Here is a 21578-nt window from a genome sequence, read left to right as displayed (position 1 = left end):
GCTACCTCCGGTGATCAGCCGGGATGAAATAGTAACAGCTAGCTAAGACTGAGAAAATGGTAACATTAGTACGGATTTGCAACCCTGTTACTGTCACATACATAAATTTGTTCTCTGGATAAGCAGTAACTGCTAGCTAAACAACAAGCTAAGCCTGAAAAAGCGAACATTCGTACAGATTTGCAACCTCATTGCTGTCGCATACTTATTTACATTCATAAATTTGTTCTCTGAATCAGGAGTAACTGCTAGCTAAAAAGCGAACTACGCCTGAAAAGCTAAGATTAGACTAATGTTTAGGAATATCCAGATCCGATACTCAGTATCGGTGTCGGCACCCGATACAGCTATTTTTAGAGTATCGGACAGTATCGGATTTTGTCACAAGATTGGATCCGATCTAGTAGTCACGTGTTTTCAGAATCATCGTGCTTTTCAGCTCATCTCTAGGAAAATATGTACGCTGAGACTGTTGCTCTTTAGAAACTAATGATAGGAACAGGTAAGGGTGTAACGGTACATGTATTTGTATTGAACCGTATCGGTACGTGGTCCTCAGTTCGGAACGGAGGCGTACCGAACGAGTTTCTGACGTAATGTAACCCTTACTTTTCGAGGCTGAGTCGATCAGGCTACAGTTTCTTTGTGTAGATTATATTTACTCCGTCTTCTCTACTATCATGAGGATCAACACGTTCGGACAGTATAACCCAGAAACGTCAACGGCGCTACAACGTGGCCGCCGCAGGCGTTAAAAGTCAATCAGCCAATGCACAACAGTCGCAGTGCGGCCAAGTGTTAGACGCGTCCCAGAAGCAGCTCAACACGACGCACGCGAAAAGAACGGCTGAGTTTATTATTTGACGCGAGACGCGACCCTCCTGCGTCAATACTACTACCGGTAGCTAGGATCGGGCAGACCGGCAGTCACTCGTGTAAAAATACGGTGGATCCGGTCGATTTTCAAACTAATATGCAATCGTAGCCCACTTTTTGAGTCCATCAGATCTCTTTGAGTGGTAGATCGGGGCACAGTTGACTTGTCTTTGTTGATTTACTGCTGTCTTCTCTGCTATAATAACTAGCGCTGCAGCTATCAAATATTTTAGTAATCGAGTAATCGACCGAAAATTCTATCGATTAATCGAGTAATCGGATAAAAGTTTTTTTTTAAGGTATAGAGCAGTTATAAATATACATGAGAAAAAAAGACATTTAATCCAATACTGAACCATTTTCAGTCAATCAATGCCTTTATTTTCGATGTACATTGTTGAAAACAGCCAACAATTGCATCTCAGATGTGACTAGAAAAAGAAATTCACTGCTTTCACTCAAAAAACTTCGAGATCTTATTAAAAAAAAAAACATTTCTCACTTAAAAATGTAATTACGCATGATAACACACATCACTTGAAAGCTACGTGTTTTTGCCACGTGTTTCAATTTAATTTCCATTTGTATCAAGCTATTTTTAAGTTCTAGTTAAGTTTTAAGTTAGTCTAAACTGTAAGTACTGATAGGATTTTGAGTTTTTGCAGTGTTCGAAATAAATGTATGATACCTACTGTATTGGAGCACATTAGGGACTAGTGCTACTTGGTGTTTTATTCAGCAATGACTACTGAGCTAAAACTGACAGTTAGCTTTATTATGTTTTAATTTTACACCCTCATCACTCTACAGCGCTGTGTTTTTACAGATTAAATAAAGCCTGTATTTAAGACATGTTAGCCACGCATCGACAGTGGTCATAATCAATAGAAACCTAGCCCTCCAAAGGCCTAACGTTACGCCTACGTGAGCGAGTGACAGTAACGTTATATTTATTAGCGATGAGAAGTCTTCTGCCTAAAGATGGCGGCTGTTTACTAATGCTGCCTAGACGCGGCAGAGTCTGTCATTTTGCATCTAGTCCTAAATGCATGCGATATCTATGAGACTCATTGGATACTACCTGCTACCGCACTAGCATCATGCGGGCGTAGATTTTAGCAACGTCGGAGTAGTTTGTAGCGGCTGTCGGCTGCAGTAAGGTTTTTTTTTTTTGTATTGCTTCTTCCTCTACGCACGTGACGTCAGCGCGTTGTCCCGCATCAAAAGTAGTCGGGCAAAACGTGATGCTTAGAGCTGGCAAAATTAAACGATTCCTCCAGGTGAATAAAATTACTTGGATCAGTTTTTAAACTCGAGTTACTCGAGTTCCTCGAGTATTCGTTTCAGCTCTAATAATAATCAACACGGCCCCGTGTTCAATACAAAACCCTCCTACCACAACAAAACAAATAGGAACTAATATTCACATTGGAACTAAAATTATACAACATAAAATATACAATATAAATGAATACTACATCACATTTGTAAAATATAAACACATAATAAAATAAATAATAGCCCATTTAAATAAAATAAATTGAAATGAGCTAAAACACCTGTAATTAAATAATAAGAACAATGCAAAGATCTTGCTTACACAGTTAAATTTATTCATTTCTGTGTGGTGCTTTAACTTGAGAAAATCCACCAATAAAGCTTTTGAAAACCGTTCATAAGAGAAAAAAAATGATTCATTGAGGCATTTCGTTTGTAAAATACATGTTAAAATCTTTGTCATTGGGATTGCTTTTCTCTTTAGCACAGGACTTATTTTTTCTTTCTTTCAGAAAGCAAGCTGACCAATATACGGGGTCTGAAAGGCAAATTGTTGTTGGATTATCTTTAAATACCCGCTACTTTTTGAGCAGAATTCCAGCTTTGTATAGGCTAATGTTCCTGTTGTTGAAAGCACAAAGGTGTGTAATAAACAACTAGCACATTTATATTTTGCATTTTGTTGTCTTACTGTACCGAAAATGAACCGAACCGTGACCTCAAAACCGAGGTACGTACCGAACCGAGATTTTTGTGTACCGTTACACCCCTAGGAACAGGGCATTGTGTAATATTCTTGAGGATGTACCAGCAGAGCTCGGTTTAATACAGAAAATAGGACTTTTTACTTATTTTTAATAATAAAGGAATTGGATCGTCATCGGATCGGCGTCGGAAAACATCTTGAAAATAATCAAATCGGAAGTCTTTAAAATGTTACAAATGAACTGTAAGCTGAGCTAATCAAAAACAGTACAACCATGCCTGCTCATTTTCAAGAATTTGAAGCCAAAAATATCCTGCAATTCATAGATAACCTTTATATATTTCCACTCCACAGCTGTCAGAGATGCGCAAGCAGGTGGAGGAGGTGAACAGCGCTGTGGAGAGCAGCGAAGAGGCCCGCAGGAAGCTTCAGAGAGAGCTGGACGCCACCATCCAAAGGGAGAAGCAGCGAGAGGAGGAGAAAGAGCGTGTGGAAAGGCAGCGGGAGCGCCTTAGGGAGGAAATTGAGGACATGACTCTGGCCCTGCAGCGCGAGAGGCAGAACTGCACTGCTCTGGAGAAGAGGCAGAAAAAGTTCGACCAGGTCAGAGCAGTCTTAAATGCCCACGCAAACGCCATTCCGTATCCAATACTCAACTGTCCCTTTTTACCTCACAGTGCGTGGCTGAGGAGAAAGCAGTAAGCACTCGTCTGGCCGAGGAAAAGGACCGTGCAGAAGCTGACAGTCGGGAGAAGGAGACTCGTTATCTGGCCTTGTCCAGAGCTCTACAGGTATTTAATTTACGGTCAAAATCAACTTTTTTTAAAATTCATGGTCAAAATCCAACTTTAAAAAGATGTCAGTCTGTGTCAACGGCAGCCAATGAGTCACTGACCTTTATCACGTCACGTGTAGGAAGCCCAAGAACAGAGAGATGAGCTAGAGAGGTCCAACAAGCAGCTTCGCTTGGAAATGGAACAACTAGTAAACCAGCAGGATGACGTTGGCAAGAATGTAAGATTTTCCTTTTCTTATTAATTCTGAGTCTCCAGTGATTCACAAAGTTTCCTGTGTCCAGGTCCACGAGCTGGAGAGAACCCGCAGGGCTCTGGAAGCAGAAGCGGAGAGCCTCCGAACTCAGACAATGGAGCTGGAAGAGGAGCTAACGGAGGCGGAGAACTCCAGGCTGAGGCTGGAGGTCACTCTGCAGGCGCTCAAGGCTCAGTTCGAGAGGGAGCTCAGCAGTAGTGAGGAGAAGGGAGAGGAGAAGAGGAGGGCCCTGAGCAAGCAGGTAGAGATGGCTAGCAGAGTGAAGAACTAATTCTATGCATTCATTAGATAGACTTCAGAGCATGCTTGACTGTAAGCCGGTGTAAAATGTACCTGACTTAACGGATTCCATGTTTTGATGTGGGATGTTTGTATGGAAAAATGTTACACAAAAATATTTGAATTCATAAAAAAAATCTCTTAATTGACTAAAATTAATATCATCAACACACAAAATTGCATACTCATTCATAAGCATCCACCCGTCAGGACAACCAAATATGTGCTGCGTTTCCATAATACTAAATCGTTAAAGGTGCACAATGTAGGATTGATGGCCAAAAATGATACTGCAATTAAATCAAAATATTGACGAGCGCAAAATGCCCTTTCCCTTCGAGTTGCCAGAATACCGCTTCACATTGGAGAACCTTAAAGCCCCTTTCACACGTACCTGAACTCCGGTTAATTTCCGGGATTTTAACGGGTAGCCAGGAACAGGAATTTAGCAGGATATAAGTCCGAGAGGGGCTTTTGAGATCCGTTTTAGAATATTTCCCCCACCAAAAAGTTTTGTTTAAATTGTATGGCCATTACATGAATAATTGAAGTGCAAATCAAACATTGTACACCTTTTAAATCAATATTTAAAATGAAAAACTAGTAAATGAAACACCAGTATTAAAAACTCAAATATTGCAAAATATGTTATTACACTCTCATAAGCAGGGGTGCACATAAGTGGTTCGCATGCGCGCATGTGTACTGGACGTAGACAAACGCGCTGGCCCTCAACGGCTTCCATACGCTTTTGCGTACCGATGGCTGACCACTGTATTTGCGGCGGACACGAGAAAATAACTTCTCAAAATGTCGAAGAGGCAGGCCCCACTGAGTAATTATTTCCGTGTTCCCCCACCCCCGTCAAAAGACAGACAACAGAGACGTCACCGGAGCTACCGAAATAAAGGACTTTTGCTGAAAAGTGGCTGCAGGAGGTACCATGGCTAGAAGCAAATTATGCTCGCACGGAAATGTGGTGCAACATTTGCCGTGATAATCCCAATGTTGCTAATAAGAGCAGCGCATTTTATGTAGGGCCAAAGAATTTCAGCCATCCAAACTTTGAAAAGCACGAAAAAAACAAAGCATGTGGCAATTAAGCAAACTATCGATGTCAGACAGGACCCCACTCGCCCTATGGACAAGTGGCGGAATAAAGGTAATGAAGAACAGCGCCATGCACTGACAAACGTGTTTTTGCCCGCATTTTACAAAGCTAAACATGCACGTTCAATGAGGTCTTATGAGGAGGACATCCCACTTTTACAAAGGCTTGGAGTTAATGTGGGAGCCGCATAATGCCCTTCATTTTAAACTGGTGCTTTTATGTTTATTTCTTTACATTTCACTTCAAAGTAATGGCAATTTTGTTGTGCCAGTTGATGTTAATCAAGCATTAATTTTTAATATAATTAAAGTTAATTGGCTCTAAGTAAAGCTTGTCATAATTTTATCACATCAGGCGGGTCGGCTCTCAAGCTCAATGAGGACCAAGTCACATCTCCAGGTCCTCCTCTGAGAACCTGGGCAAAAAAATTGTGTGCACCCCTGCTCATAAGGTTTTTCAGACATATGTATATATATATATATATATATATATATATATATATATATATATATATATATATATATATATATATATATATATATTAGGGCTGTCAAATGATTAAAAATTTTAATCGAGTTAATCACAGCTTAAAAATTGTAATTAATCGCAATTCAAACCATCTCTAAAATATGCCATATTTTTCTGTAAATTATTGTTGGAATGGAAAGATAAGTCAAAACTGATATATACATTCAACATACTGTACATAAGTACTGTATTTGTTTATTGTAACAATAAATCCACAAGATGGCATTAACATGATTAACATTCTTTCTGTGAAAGGGATCCACAGATAGAAAGACTTGTAATTCTTAATAGATAAATGTGAGTTTGTATATTGTGAGTAAATATTGCCATCTAGTGTATTTGTTGAGCTAAACGAAATGTCTGAATAGAATTTGACCAAATGCATGATGGGAAGTTGGCAACCATGACTGTCAGTGGTGGCTGCAAATGGTATATCTTTTCTGCGTTGTGTATAATACAGTGTGTTAAGAAAAAGATCATTTCCTGTCATTCTTCCCCAGGGTGCTCGCCACAATAGTTATAATTGTTATGGAAGAGATTCCAAAGCTTTTGCCAATAAATAGCGCTGCCCCAATGAATGACTGTGTCCACTTCACCTCTTAGCTTGCAATATACATAAAACGGCGCCATTGTAGTCTGTTTGCGGCAATGCATGAGTGGGTCGTTCCGCGCATGCGTTAAATGCGTTAAATATTTTAATTTGATTAATTTTAAAAATTATCGCCCGTTAACGTGATAAATTTGACAGCCCTAATGTATATTTTTATCTGTTGGTATACATATATCACAAGAACACAATGAAAACATTTTTGACTTTGTACAAAACATACTTACCTTCTCACATGAACACATCTCAATTCAACTAAACATGGTGGTGCTGTACAAATGACAGGAAGACACTGAAACTTGTCTCAGCATCATACTTGAGAAAAACGCAACAGCAATACTTGGTAGCTAGCAACACAGAAATGCGGACAAATAGCACTTGATGAAATTGGGGCAAATGGCTGTTAGCGCTAGCATAGCGCCTTGGTCATAGCATATTGTGATGTCTGTTCTTTTTAAATGTGTCAAACCACCATGGCTAGCATCTGACGGTGCCTTTGTCAGCGATAAAATCCCTATAGTGTCTAACCAATTTGGCTAGCATCGTACTACCTAGCAGTTTCGTCAAGAGAGTCTGAGAAAAACGGTAATTGTGCTGGACATTTTTTTCTGTTATGATGTAGGATTTATTAGTGGTCAAATCACAGTCAATGTTGAAGGTTAGTAAGTTCTCTTATCATGTGTCATCAGGTGCGGGAGCTAGAGATCCAGCTGGAAGAGGAGCGTACTCAGCGCTCCCAGGCCGTCCTGACCAAAAAGCAACTGGAGGCCGAGCTGCAGGACTCCGAAGCTCAGGTGGAAACATCCAGCCGCAGCAAGGAGGAGGCTGTCAAGCATCTGAGAAAGCTCCAGGTACGAATCACACCCTGTGACGGCATTCGCTCACCTTTTACGTGGTTATAAACATTTGTGTTTGTCTCAGGCTCAACTCAAGGAGGCGCTTCGAGAGCTGGATGAGGCCAAAATTACTCGAGATGAGGTCATCGCGCAGTCTAAAGACAATGATAAGAAAATTCAAACACTCGAGGCTGAAGTTCTGCAGCTCACTGAGGTATGTGACATGTTTGCAAGCTCAGACTTAAACAAGTGTGCGTTCAAGCTAATGTGGCATCTTTTTGCATGAACAGGAGCTGACTGTATCCGACCGACAGAGAAGACAAGCTCAGCAGGAGAGAGACGAAATGGCCGACGACATGGTCAACAACAGCTCTGGAAAGTCTGTATCGTTTTACCTTGTGTTATACGTTAAGTCAAACGGTTATTTGAGATGACGCGTTTGTTCAGGACGGCGCTATTTGAAGAGAAGCGCAGGTTAGAGATGCGTGTCAGCCAACTGGAGGAGGAGCTAGAAGAGGAACAGACCAATGCTGAGCTTCTGTCAGAGAGACAAAGAAAGATGGCACTGCAGGTGTGTACAGTAGGGTTGTGATGATATATCGCAAAACTTTGTAGCCCAAAATGTTATCCATATGCTCCCACCAAGAATCAATACAGGTAGTCCCAGGGTTACGACATGCTCAGGGTTACGACATACTCGACTTATGTGATCTCGTTTTACGAAGCCAGAGTTTCGCCCGGCTTCAGGTTGTTGTTTTTTTTTGTGTGTGTTTTTTTTAAGTTGCATAAACAGTACCTTATTGCACCTCACATTTTATATTGTGTTTGGTCCTCACTAAATCTGATATCAAAAGTACGCTAGCTAAAATGCTACAAATCCTAACGTACAGTGACCCCTTGCTACTTTGCCCTTTAAACTTGGCGCCCTCAGTCCTTCGCCCACACTAACTCCACAAACTGTAGCTCTAAACTTAATTACAAATATATACACAAACATTATTAGCTGAAGCAGTCTGCTCCTCAGTCATACAAAGCGACAGTCCAGCCAGTCCCAACGCTGCCACCAGAGGGCAGTGTATCCATCATTAAACAAAATACAATACAGTGGTACCTCTACATTCGAAGTTAATTCGCTCCAGGACCGTGTTTGTAATTTGAAATGGTTGTATGTCGAGCAGAATTTATAATTCCATTAATTCGTTCCACAGCCCGAAAGCCTACACTAAATCCTTAATAAATGCCTCTGGTACTGTTGGAAATACCAATTACACAGAGCAAAACAAATTATGAATAAAAATCGGAATAACAATAATACGTCTAACAATGTATCGAATCGGGTTCTAATGCGGCAGATGTGTTTTGCGTGGTGTACCTGAATGCACCGTGTGGCTGACTTGACAGAGTGGGAGAGGACATTTTACTTTCACTTTGTTCAGCTGCAGTGAACAGTAGGCATGTTGTGTTTCACAAGTTCTGAAATTAATAATTAAAAACCTGATGAAGCTGGTGATTTTCGGGCAATTTTACCGCAATAAGAATTGTCACCTTATTAAGACTGGCGAACGGAGATTGGAGGAGTACCGTCGAGATCGTAAACATTCTACGACTGTTTTGTTGAGTCAGTTCATGGACAGAACACCACGCTCATATTTTTCTATCATTTCCATGTTTCAATGATAAGCATCACCTTTTTCCTTTTTTCACCACCTGCTCTATCATTCTTGGGACCATGTTGATTTCTCTCACAAGAAAATCCGCCGTGCGTCCCTCTTGTAGGTAAAAAAACTGTGGCGCTCTCGTAAATCGTCATATTTCGAGCATGTCGTCAGAAACAAATGGCAAGTCAAATTTTATGTCTGATGTCGAAAAGGTCGTGTGTCGAAGCGATCGTATGTCGAGGTACCACTGAATTTTTTACTTTTACTTTAATTTGACGTGTTCTGTCCTCACTAAATGTGATGTTATTCAGTTTGACAGAGAGCAAACAAAGTACACTTATGTTCAAAACAACACACAGTTGACACAAAACAATTGGTGTTCAAACGTCCACCTAGTCTGATCAATATGTAAATTTGCCTAATTTGCATAACAAAAGTCAGCTAGCTTATATGCTACGAATGCTAACATACTGTCTTTACAATTCTCATAGCAAATCACTCACACATAACTCCATAAACTGTAGCTCTAAACGTAATTACCGTAATTTCCGGACTACTGAGCGCCCCTGATCACCCAGTACATTTTTCAAGGAAAAAACATTTTGTACATACATAAGCCTCTCCTGTTTATAAGCCGCGGTTGCCCACATAGTAACATGAGATATTTATGAAGAAATACAGAGCTTTCTGAGTTTTGATAACATACTTTAACGAATCGGGTTATAAATATAGCGTGTGATTTACGGGAGTAAGGGAGGTGCGGAAGAGCGAGAGACGTGCCTTCCTGTTGTTGAGGGGGTGTGTGCGCGCGCCGGCTGCTGCAGACAGCAGTCGTGTGTTGTACCACGAGTTTCCAAAATAAAGAATTGCAACTTAACTAAGTGGGTGACTCTTTGTGAATGTTACAATACCTTAACTTTTCTTTCCGAAGAGCGCCAGCAAAACGGCACTTAGCTAACTCCTCAAGCTCACTCCTGAGCGTGTGTCGTCCTCTTCGTCACACAGCAGACTTTTCGAAACCCGTTGGTGATAGTGGATTTTTTTTTACACTGCTCCACGCTGTCAGACTTGTGCAAAAGTTGCTCTTCGCGTGCGGCCAGTTTTGTTAAACGATCTCTCATCCAAGCCTTCAATTCAACTCGGCACGTCATATCAATTTCTTCTAGCATTTTCCATGATGCGGGTCTGCTAATTTTACTAATGCATAAAGATGAGGGTCTGCTACTTTAATTTGTGCACAAAGTTAAAATACGGGTAAGAGTGCAAACTAGCGTCTTCTTCGACACCTATATTCCACATGTTTTACGCTTACATTTTATGCTCGAGTGCTCCTGGTGGTCGTTAGAAAAATTGATGAATTGGCCGCATCATTGCATACGCCGCAGGATTCAAAATGAGGGGAAAAAGTAGCAGCTTGTAGTCCGGAAATTACGGTACAAATGCATACACAGACATATATTAGCTGAAACAACTTACAGCCTTGTGTGGGCCGAACCCAAGCACAGCTGTCCTTTATCCATAATAGACAGTCTGCTCCTTAATCATACTAAGTTACAGTCCAGCCAGACCCAATACTGCCACCAGAGGGCAGTGTATCCATCATCATTTAACAAAACACAATGTTTTTTGGATAGTTATTTTGAGATTTTGAGCGTATTTAGGGGTACTTCAACGTTTAATTCCGACTTACGTGGAAATTCGGGTTACGTCGCCAGCGTAGGAACGGAACTCGTTCGTAACCTACCTGTCAACCCGAGGCTGTTGGCAATCTTACAAATAGTGACGTATGCCCCTACAAATTGGTGACTAATCTTACAATGTTGTATATAGCGTGCAATATGAAACAAATTGATTACTAAAATTGAACAGTGACGTTTGTTATAATTGTATGTAGCACTTTTGGCAATTTCTATCATGTCTTGATGGCTGCACTTCATGGCACTTCAGCTCGCAATTCAGTTTGAATTGACGGTAGTTCGTTAGTGTGTCCAATTATAAATTAAAATGGTCAATTGATAAAATGAACTTACTGATGCAATCTTTGAGTCTGGGAACATTTCATTTGCTAATTCTGAGAAGTGATCAGCAATAGTTGCAGGCAAATTGTGTTCGGCAACAAATTGGCAGAATAAAATCTACGCTTTCGTCACTTTTTATTCTGCAGACTTCATCGTTATGACCAGTGTTAGTCTTACTTTTCAAAAGTAATTACAGTTACAAATTACTTCTCCCAAAAAGGATTTGAGTTAGTAACTCGGTTACCTGAATGTAAGAGAAATTAGTTACTTGGCAGAGTAACTGGTGTTACCGTTCATGTTTTATTTTTTCATTTTTAAAAAAAAAACAAAAAAACAAAAAAAAAACATAGTAACCTTTGCTATGTTTGGAAGTCATTTAATGTTGTGAATCAACTGTTAAAGTTGTTAAAATTGCTCCCGTTTTTGCATAAGTTCCCTTCTGTCTACTTTCTTCATGTAAAAGTTATAAAAGTGTTTCGTCATTTAAAGATGGATTCAAGTCAAGATTTTGCCGATTTAGGAGTATTTTATTTTTTATTTTTTTAAACCTGTCCTGTTCAGCTGTTTGGCACGGAGAATGGAAGTCTAAGTGCCCGGATAGTCTGAACATTTTTAATGTTTCACATTGAGAGTCTGACATACTCCCTTTGTGATCATTCAACATACCTCAATTATTATGACAAAACGGCGAACTGGAAGGGGTTATGGGGTAACAGAACAAAAGAAACACAAGAGAAGAAACACAATCAACAACAAGAAATACATTGAACGTCTAACTACACTAACTACTAATATGTTGGTGCTATCGTCAGCTAAATGTGGGGGGCCTGTTGACCAGGGAAAGAGGGGGAAGAAGGTGGGGGAGTCTATAAGCTAAGTGATAGAAAGGGGTAGAGTGTACACAAATCATCTCTGTGATTTAGAACCCAGTAATCGTGTGAATCCCTAGTGAGTGTAAGTCCGCTGGCGACCGACCCTACGCCGCCCCGCCACCAATCCCGGCGGATTTAGGAGTATTTTAGATAAAAAGTTACTTAGGTTTGCTTGGAAGGTTCACTACAACAGAGCCTTTCTGAGAAGTCTACTGCTGTAAAATGGCGGCTGTTTAGTAATGCCGCCGAGTCTGTCATTTCGCATGTAGTTCTATATGCATGTTATATCTATGCATGTGATATCTAGGGGTAGATTGTAGGCTGTCGGCTACAGTCAGGACCGCCTAGCCTAGCATCACGTTTGCTACAGCGTCACAACAAACACTCTTCTCTCTCCGTGTCTGACTTTTCTTGCGTCAATCAACCAACGTAGTAACGCGCAGTAACGCACATTGTTTCGTTGCCGAAACGATGACAAAATCAAAACGGAGAAAAATAAAACGTAATGCACGAAAAACGTACAAATTTTGAACGTACGGCATACACATTTAAAAATCACTGCTCCCTATACAAATTACGCCGAAACCGTACAACTTGACAGGTATGCCCGGGGACTACCTGTATGCTGTTTTAAAAAAAACATTATAATACGTTAGCTCACTGGCTGCAATTGACGGCGCTAGACATCCAATTCATTTTGACTGGATTGGACGTCTAGCGCCCTCAATGGCACTGAAACCGGACAGTCTTTTGTGGATATTTACAGGTTACTTCCTGTTCATTTTAGGGCATTTACAGGTTACTTGTTGATTTTGTGTCCCTTCCTATTCATTTGGGGAAACACATTTCTTTTTAGTAACCCCAAATCATCAGGAAGTGACAAGGAAAAGGAAGAAAATCAACAGGAAATAACTTGAAACGCCCCAAAATGAACTCATTTTCTGGCATTGGCTGCCACTGACGGCCTCATTCATTCACTGCCACTCTCCCACTTCAAATGGATTGGATGTCTACTAGTGATTAACTAGAATGATTTCCTGACCCATGAATTGCTAATTGTTGTGTCGCCATATCGCAAATCGTATCGTATACTAATGTGAGGTACTCAGAGGGTACCACCCTAAGCGTACAGTTGTAAAGTCGATGTATCGCTGGATCACTGTCATGTACACGTCACTCTCTCCGTCCAGGTGGAGACGCTGAACGTTCAGCTGCAAGGCGAGAGAACCCTGGCTCAGAAGGCAGAGGCGGCACGGGAGCAGTTGGAGCGGCACAACAAGGATATGAAGACACGACTGGAGGAACTGGAGGGAACCGTCCGAGGCAAACACAGGCTCAGCGTCGCCGCCCTAGAAGCCAAAATTGAATCAATGGAGGAGCAGCTAGAACAAGAGCGACAGTAAGAGATCAAAACTCTCTGACGCTCTGAAAACGGTCATTAATTCAATTTTTGTCTCTTAGGGAGCGCGCCATGGCAAACAAACTTGTGAGGAAGACTGAGAAGAAACTAAAGGAGGTGTTGATGCAGGCGGAAGATGAGAGGAGGCACGCCGACCAATACAGAGACCAGGTAAACCGTGCATTTCGTACTGCGGATGCACTGAAAACCCGGCGTCCGAAACATGAATAAAATTGTGTGAACACCTTTTTTTTTTTTTTTTTTAACCAAACTACCGTAATGCATAAAGTTCTTGCGCTTACTATTTAAGCATCAACTTGATGCATGTTAGCTTCAGCTAGCTGCATATTGCAAACAAGCCGAAGCCAAAAGTCACGTTCGTGTTCTCAGTTGACAGGTTTTATAGGTTCCCTTAGGAAACACTGCCGTCTATGGGTGACGTCTCCCCAGTCTTCCAACTAAGTAAGGCTTATTGCCACAGAAACAGTCTTTACAGTGTTTTCTTTAGACTTTACAGAGAGAAATCCTCTTCATTTGACATGTTTTTTCCGAAATATGTATGCAAGTGTGATTAAAAAGTGTAAACAGTATGTACAGTGATCCCTCCTTTTTTGCAGTTAATAAGGACCAGAACCCTCTGCGAAAAGTGAAAAAACAGCAAAATAGGGTTTAATTACAGCACCTGCGTGATGTGTGGGGGAACTTGGCACAGCTAGAATGCGTGTAGGTCCATTCACGAGCAAAGATAGCGTGTACAGTGGTATGAAAAAGTATCTGAACCTTTTGGAATTTCTCACATTTCTGCATAAAATCACCATAAATTTCATCTGATCTTTGTCAAAATCACACAGATGAAAAAACATTGTCTGCTTTAACTAAAATCACCATAAGATTTTTAGGTTTCATATTTTAATGAGGATAGTATGCAAACAATGACAGAAGGGGGGAAAAAAGTAAGTGAACCCTCTGCCTAAGGAGACTGAAAGAGCGATTGAAACCAATCACTGATGAGTGGTTTAAAGCTGTCCAGCCCACTATAAAACACATACCTGGTAAAAATTGTCTTGATGAAAAGCATTGTCTGATGTGCATCATGTCTCGGTCAAAAGCGCTGTCTGAAGACCTGCGATCAAGGATTGCTGATTTGTATAAAGCTGGGAAAGGATACAAAACCATCTCTAAAAGTCTGGATCTTCATCAATCAACAGTGAGAGTTGTCTAGAAATGGAGAGAGTTTAACACTGTTGCTTCTCTCCCAAGGAGTAGCCGTCCACCAAAGATGACGCAAAGAGTTAAGCGCAGAATACTCAGAGGTTAAAAAGAACCCTAGAGTGTCAGCTAAAGACTTACAGAAATCACTGCCAAAGTAAAAATTAGTCTGTGCACACAACTATGGCCAAGAATGGTGTTCATGGGAGGACTCCACGGAGGAAGCCACTGCAGTCTAAAAAAAACATTGTTGCTCTTGAAATGTTGGCAAAAAAGGCACTTGGACACTCCTCAGAATATTTGGCAAAATATTTTGTGGGCTGATGAAACCAAAGTTGAATTGTTTGGGAGTAACACACAATGTCATGTGTGAAGGAAAAGTGGAACAGCTCACCAACATCAACACCTCATCCCCATCGTGAAGCATGGTGGAGGGAGCATCATGATTTGTGGCTGTTTTGCTTCCTCAGGGCCTGGACAACTTGCAATCATTAATTGAAGAATGAATTCAAAGGTTTATCAGGATGTTTTGCAGGAAAACCTGAGGCCGTTTGTCAGACAGTTGAACCTAAAAAGAGGATGCATGTTGCAACAAGACAATGATCCAAAACACAGAAGTAAATCAGCGGTTTCAGAAGAACAAAATACACGTCGCAGTGTCCAAGTTAAGTCCAGACTTTAACCCAGAGATGCTGTATCATGACCTAAAGACAGCGATTCATGCCAGACATCCCAGGAATCTGATTGTACTACAGCAGTTTTATATTGAAGAATGGGCCAAGATTAGTCCTGATGGATGTGCCAGCCTGATCTGCAGCTACAGGAAGCGTCTGGTTGAAGTTATTGTTGCCAAAGGGGGGCACAAAATATAAAATGTGATGGTTCACCTACTTGTTATCCCCCTTCTGTCATTGTTTGCATACTATGCTCATTAAAATATGAAAACAATCAGCTCATGGGACAAGGCCACTTTTATTGGTGGACTCGCCCGTCGATCATAATGGGGGAGGCTGTGATAGTGCACAGTCAATCATCTCACAAGCCACTTTTATTAGCGGTCTTATTGTTTGGAGAGGCTGTAATGGAGCTCTAAAGTGTCAATCTCGTAGCAGGAAACAATCAAAAGCCTTGTGAGTGCGCATGGGTATGTACAAAACCCCTGAGTCTAGTCTGCCTTGCTGCAAAACAATGTCTCCGGCGCCTCACTGAATCTGCGAAACATAAACCACGAAGTCACGAGGGATCACTGTATATTTTCACACAAATAGAAAGTTCATTGCTTTTGTTGTTTTTTGTTAATAGCAGTTTGTGCATGTAAAGTGCTGCATAGATTATGATTCTATTTGATTACTTGACAATGAAATATGCAAACATTTCAGGTCGCACTTAAGGAAATTTGGAAAAGGGCACAAAATGATCCAGCCAAAACATTAAATGGTAGCACTTTACAATAAGGGTCCCTTAATTAACATTAGTTAATGCATTTTTAGACAACAACTAATGTTTAAGTAACATTACAATAATTAATATATTTGCTTATCTAACATTTATTAATATATTAACTTGAGCTGAAACAAGTACTCGAGCAATTCGAGTTTAAAAACTGATCCGAGTAATTTTATTCACCTCGAGTAATCGTTTATTTTGACAGCTCTAAGCATCACGTTTTGCTCGGACTACTTTTAATGCGGGACAACGCGCTGTCACGTGCGGAGAGGAAGAAGGAAAAAAAATTTTTTTTTACTGCAGCCGACAGCCGCCACAAACGACGCCGACGTTGCTAAATACTTGCCCGCACGATGCTACCATGGTAACATGGTATGTTGAACTAGATGCGAAATGACCGACTCGGCCGCGTCTGGGCAGCGTTAGTAAACAGCCGCCCTCTTAAAGCAGTAGATCGCTAAGCGCTAATAAAGAGCGCTAAGCGCTAATAAATTAGATTAACGTTACTGTCGCTACTAGCTCACGTAACGTTAGCCCTGCGGAGGGCTAGGTTTCAATTAATTATGACCACTGTCGATGCGTGGCTAACGTGTCTTACATACAGGCTTTAACATAACATAGCATTGTGGAGTGATGAGGGTGTAAAATAAAAACTTAATCATGCTAACTATCAATTTTAGCTCAGTAGTCATTGCTGGATAAAACACCAAGTAGCACTGGTCCCTAATGTGCTCCAATACAGCCTGTATCATACATTTATTTTGAACACTGCAAAAACTCAAAATCCTATCAGGACTTACAGTTTAGACTAACTTAAAACTTAACTAGAACTTAAAAATGGCTTGACACAAAGAGAAATTCAATTGAAACTCGTGGGAAAAAAATCCTAACTTTTAAGTGATGTGTGTTATCAAGCGTAACAGCATTTTTAGGTAAGATATATATATACAGCACTGTGCAAAAGTTTTAGGCAGGACACCTGCCTAAAACTTTTGCACAGTACTGTATCTTTTTATTATATTATGTATATACAGGATATACTGTATGTATAAATTTTCCCCAAGTGGAAGCTTCCAGGATCCTAATAAATTTAATAATTAAAAATATATATATACAGTACTGTGCAAAAGTTTTAGGCAGGACCCCTGCCTAAAACTTTTGCACAATACTGTACATATATATCAGTTTTTTGAGTGAAAGCAGTGAATTAGTCTTTTTTTTTTAATACTAGTTACATCTGAGATGCAATTGTTGGCTGTTTTCAACAATATACATCGAAAATAAAGACATTGATTGACTGAAAATGGTTCAAGATTAGATGAAATGTCTTGTTTTCTCATGTATATTTATAATTGCTCTTCACCTAAAAATATATTTGTTTTATCCGATTACTCGATTAATCGATAGAATTTTCAGTCGATTACTCGATTACTAAAATATTCGATAGCTGCAGCCCTCATATTAACATGAGTTAAAGCATTAGTTAATGCATTAGTTAATGCATAACCAGACAGTCACTAATGGTTTGGTAAAATTAAAAATATATATAGGGTTAGGGTTTACGTTTTAGGGTTAGGGTTTGTTAACTTAAGTGTTTATAATTTCTTAGTTAAGGGACACATTTGCTAGACTTTACAATAAGGGTCCAAAAAACATTCAGTAATGGTTAATTAAGGTTACGTAATACTTAAGAGGTATGGTCATGTGAAATAATACCATACTTAAGGTTAGGGCAGCAGCACCCAAGGGCTCAGAGCAGTGTTTCTCATTTAAAATAACATAATCATAATCACTTACGTAATAATAATCACTTACGAGTACCAGTATACATTAATAACTATTTATTAATGCACTAATGTATATGTGAATTAAATTTAAGTAATGTATTATATATATTATATATTATAACCTAACCTTAAGTATGGTATTATTTCACGTGAACGTACCTTATAAGTATTACTTAACCTTAATTAGCCATTACTGAATGTTTTTTGGACCCTTATTGTGAAGTGTAGCACATGTGAGTTATTGTCTAAAAATGCATTAACTAATGTTAATTAAGGGACCCTTATTGTAAAGGTTTACCCATTAAATTAAAAAAATAATATTAATATGGAATTAAAAATTTTCGACTGGCCAGAAGGAATTCTTAAAATCACACTTGCTTTGTCCTTGTTGTTGTTCTTGGGGTGCACACTAACTAAAATTGCTACTTCTGCTTTATTCATGGAGGGATCCCAATAAAATTTGGTAGGTAGTTTCTGAGGATGTTTACAAATCAATCCTTGAAGCTGGATTTTTAATTTTTTGGTTTCAGGATGTTTTAATTAAATTCATTGCAGAATTAAAATTCCTACTTTTTTACACCCAAAACAGCAGCCCTGACACCTGGATATTTGCATGTACAGATATTGTGTGTTTATGTTATTTAACTTTATTTCTTAGCATCATTGGATTTCTGTATATAGCTTAGAATGCCAAAAAAATGGACTTGTTCTCACAATTGTTATGGCTCTTGTGTAGCTGGATAAATCCATGGTTCGCTTGAGGCAGCTGAAACGTCAACTGGAAGAAGTAGAAGAGGAGAACTCGCGTTCAAACGCGCAGAAGAGAAAGCTGCAACGGGAACTAGAGGAGCTGACGGAAAACAGCCAGAGCAGGATGCGCGAAATCACCACCCTGCGCAACCAGCTCAGGTACGCCGGTCACCCGCATCCTACCCCATTGTCCTGTTCATTAACCTCACCATTTAAGTTGACATTAACTTTCTTTTAATTTGCTCCTTTTCATCGCATCCATTTGTGTTCGTCTAACACTGTGTCCCATCTGTCCACGTCCAACACTCAGCGTCCCTGAACGGAGACAAGAGCAGTAGGTCAATGTACTTTTTGTTTCGTCTCATTTTTGTTTGTCATTCCTGGGATTTTTTTTGTTGGGTCATGTCAAGACTAGAGTTGTCCCGATCACATATTTTTGTACCGAAGTTCGAGTCCGTGTCACCTGATTTTGAGGATTTGTTTTTGTTGAGTAAAATTAAGATGATTCTACATGCCTTTTTTAAGTTTCTGATCTGGAAATTGAGTAAAATAAGTGCTATTTCATGCAAAAACGTATGATAATTTAAATATTGCTATTGATCCTGAAAATATAGTCACTAGAGGCCTTAGTTTTGAAAATATTTGAATTTTAAGTTTCCCGGAGTTTATAGTGAAGTCTATGACTACAGTGTTTTTGCGCCTCTTGTTACCTGAAATTTCTTCGGAACAAGAGGCAATATTTCCCGTTGAGGCGTGTCATAACCTGAAAATTCAGTTTGTACATCTTATTTTTAGGGCTGTCAAACGATTAAAATTTTTAATCGAGTTAATTACAGCTTAAAAATTAATTAATCGTATTTAATCACAATTAATCGCAATTCAAACCATCTCTAAGCTATGTTTTTCTGTAAATTATTGTTGGAATGGTAAGATAAGACACAAGACGGATATATACATACAACATACTGTACATAAGTGCTGTATTTGTTTATTATAACAAAAAATCCACAAATGGCATTATTAACATTCTTTCTGTTTAAGTGATCCATGGATAGTAAGACTTGTAGTTCATAAAAGATAAATGTTATAGTTACAATTTATAGTAATTTTATATTAAAACCCCTCTTCATATTTTCGTTTTAATAAAATTTGTACAATTTCCAATCAAAAGTAGAGTTAATATAATAATAATAAGAATAAAAAATAACAATAATAAGAATTGAGTGACCAAACTCTGAGTAATGCCAGTTCACTTTGCATTGTTGTTTAGCTGTGTGAGAATAGGGCCTCATTACTACAGACTGAAGTGCTTTTCTTTTTGTGAACATTTTTTTTTTTTTGGAGAGATAGCAATATTATTTCTGTTGTGCTTTCACTAAATGATACTTCTGTTTGTTGTGAAGGAGGTGCAGAAGCGTATTCCAATAAACGGCGCAGCCCAAAGAACGCCTGTGTCCACTCGCCTTTATAACAGATATATCTCTGTGCATATCTTACCCAAAATACAACAAGAGACACATAATTGCCACTAAAAGAAAGCAAACTTATCGAAATATGTGTGGAGCACAAAGCAACAGCATAAACGTCTCACAACTACTAATTCTCCCACTATTAGAAGGAATAACATTAGTATGGAACGGCGCTGCGCTGCCCCCAAGCGGCCGGTGGCATTCTCTTCACTCTTAATGTCCATAAACGGCCTCAATGAAATCTGTTTGAGGAAATGCGAGAGCGGCTCATTCAGTGCATGCGTTAATTGCGTCAAATATTTTAACGTGATTACTTTAAAAAAAATTAATTAACGCCCGTTAATGCGATAATTTTGACAGCCCTACTTATTTTATTGCTTTTTAGCCTTAATAAAAAAAAATTAAAAACCTGATCGTTTCACCCGATTCCGAACTTCTAAAAATGGCGTGCTAGTGCCCGATTACCAATCACGTAATCGGATCAGTGACCTTCTTAACCCTTATACCTCTGGATGATTTTGTTGCTTGTCGCCGTTCTGCCGGCTCCTCAGTCAAATTGTATGTCTATCGTCAACAAAGGCAGTCAATGAGTTAACGTAATTTTTGGATGATAAGCCGCTACTTTTTTCCCTCATTTTAAATCCTGCGGCTTATAGTTCAGTGCGTCTTACTTGTTGATTTATTTGGGTCAATAGGTGAAACTGACAGCGGCGTCATAAGATGTGTGTCATAAGCATTCATTAATGCTCATGGCCGTGTTATGTCATGTTATGATGGTCTTACGACAGTATTAGGATGCCTCTGTCAAATAAGGAGTTAGCAAATACCATAACTAGCAATTAATGAAAGAACTGGGACAGTAACTGAAGAAATAATTATCACAGAACATGAGTTGTATGTTATTTACATCTGTAGTGCTGCAATGCATGCTAGGAGACATGTTGGACGATAACAGTGTTGACAGCAGGTGGCCGCAGAGGTTGACTGTCTCCCCAAAGGAGCAGTGATTGCCAACTGAAACTTCTTGAACCTTGGTTCAAAGCTTCATGGTGGTTCATTTGGTCTGATGACAGTCTTAGAATGCCCCTGTCAAATAAAGTGTTAACAAATACCATAACTAGCAATTAATGAAACAACTTAAACAGTAACTGAAGAAATGATTAGCACAGAACCTGAATTTTAATTGTTATTTACATCCGTAGTGCTGCAATGCATGCTAGAAGACATGTTGGAAGACAACAGTGTAGATGGCCGCAAAGGTTAACCGGAGCAGTGATGGCCAAATGAAGATTCTTGAAGTTTCGCAGCCAATTTGTTCAAATCTTCATGACGGTTCATTTGGTCTGACGACAGTCTTGGGATGCGCCTTTCAAATAAAGTGTTAACAAATACCATAACTAGCAATTAATGAAACAACTAGAACAGTAACTGAAGGAATAATTAGCACAGAACATGAATTTTAATTGTTATTTACATCTGTAGTGCTGCAATGCATGCTAGGAGGCATGTTGGATGACAACAGTGTTGCCAACAGAGGTTGGCCAAATTAAGCTTCTTGAAGCAATGAAACTTTGCAGCCAATTGGTTCAAAGCTGCATGGTGGTTCATTTAGTCTTGTGACAGTCTTAGGATGCCGCTGTCAAAGTTTTACCGGTTACTATCTTTTGGACTAAATATCCCATAATACAGTGAGGACAGC

At 39.5% G+C, this 21578-nt stretch overlaps 1 protein-coding gene across 7 annotated transcripts in view; it reads left to right on the top strand.

Annotated features, from left to right (window-relative positions):
- The window catches only part of myh14 (myosin, heavy chain 14, non-muscle), a 119491-nt gene that overhangs the window by 93324 nt on the left and 4589 nt on the right, over window positions 1-21578 (top strand). For 5 of the 7 annotated variants that reach the window (XM_057833893.1, XM_057833890.1, XM_057833896.1 and 2 more), the window contains 12 exons: window positions 3215-3463; window positions 3538-3651; window positions 3776-3874; window positions 3939-4151; window positions 7125-7286; window positions 7357-7485; window positions 7562-7650; window positions 7719-7842; window positions 13010-13218; window positions 13281-13389; window positions 18397-18569; window positions 18721-18744. In XM_057833893.1, the coding sequence (XP_057689876.1) occupies window positions 3215-3463; window positions 3538-3651; window positions 3776-3874; window positions 3939-4151; window positions 7125-7286; window positions 7357-7485; window positions 7562-7650; window positions 7719-7842; window positions 13010-13218; window positions 13281-13389; window positions 18397-18569; window positions 18721-18744 (1694 nt within the window). Of the gene's footprint in view, window positions 1-3214; window positions 3464-3537; window positions 3652-3775; window positions 3875-3938; window positions 4152-7124; window positions 7287-7356; window positions 7486-7561; window positions 7651-7718; window positions 7843-13009; window positions 13219-13280; window positions 13390-18396; window positions 18570-18720; window positions 18749-21578 lie in introns of all 7 variants that reach the window. The other 2 variants (XM_057833897.1, XM_057833891.1) reach the window with 2 other exon arrangements.

Source organism: Corythoichthys intestinalis, chromosome 4, assembly GCF_030265065.1.
Source record: "Corythoichthys intestinalis isolate RoL2023-P3 chromosome 4, ASM3026506v1, whole genome shotgun sequence".
Lineage (NCBI taxonomy): Eukaryota > Metazoa > Chordata > Actinopteri > Syngnathiformes > Syngnathidae > Corythoichthys > Corythoichthys intestinalis.
The sequence above is the reverse complement of the archived record's forward strand: the minus strand, read 5'-3'. Positions and strand labels throughout refer to the sequence as shown.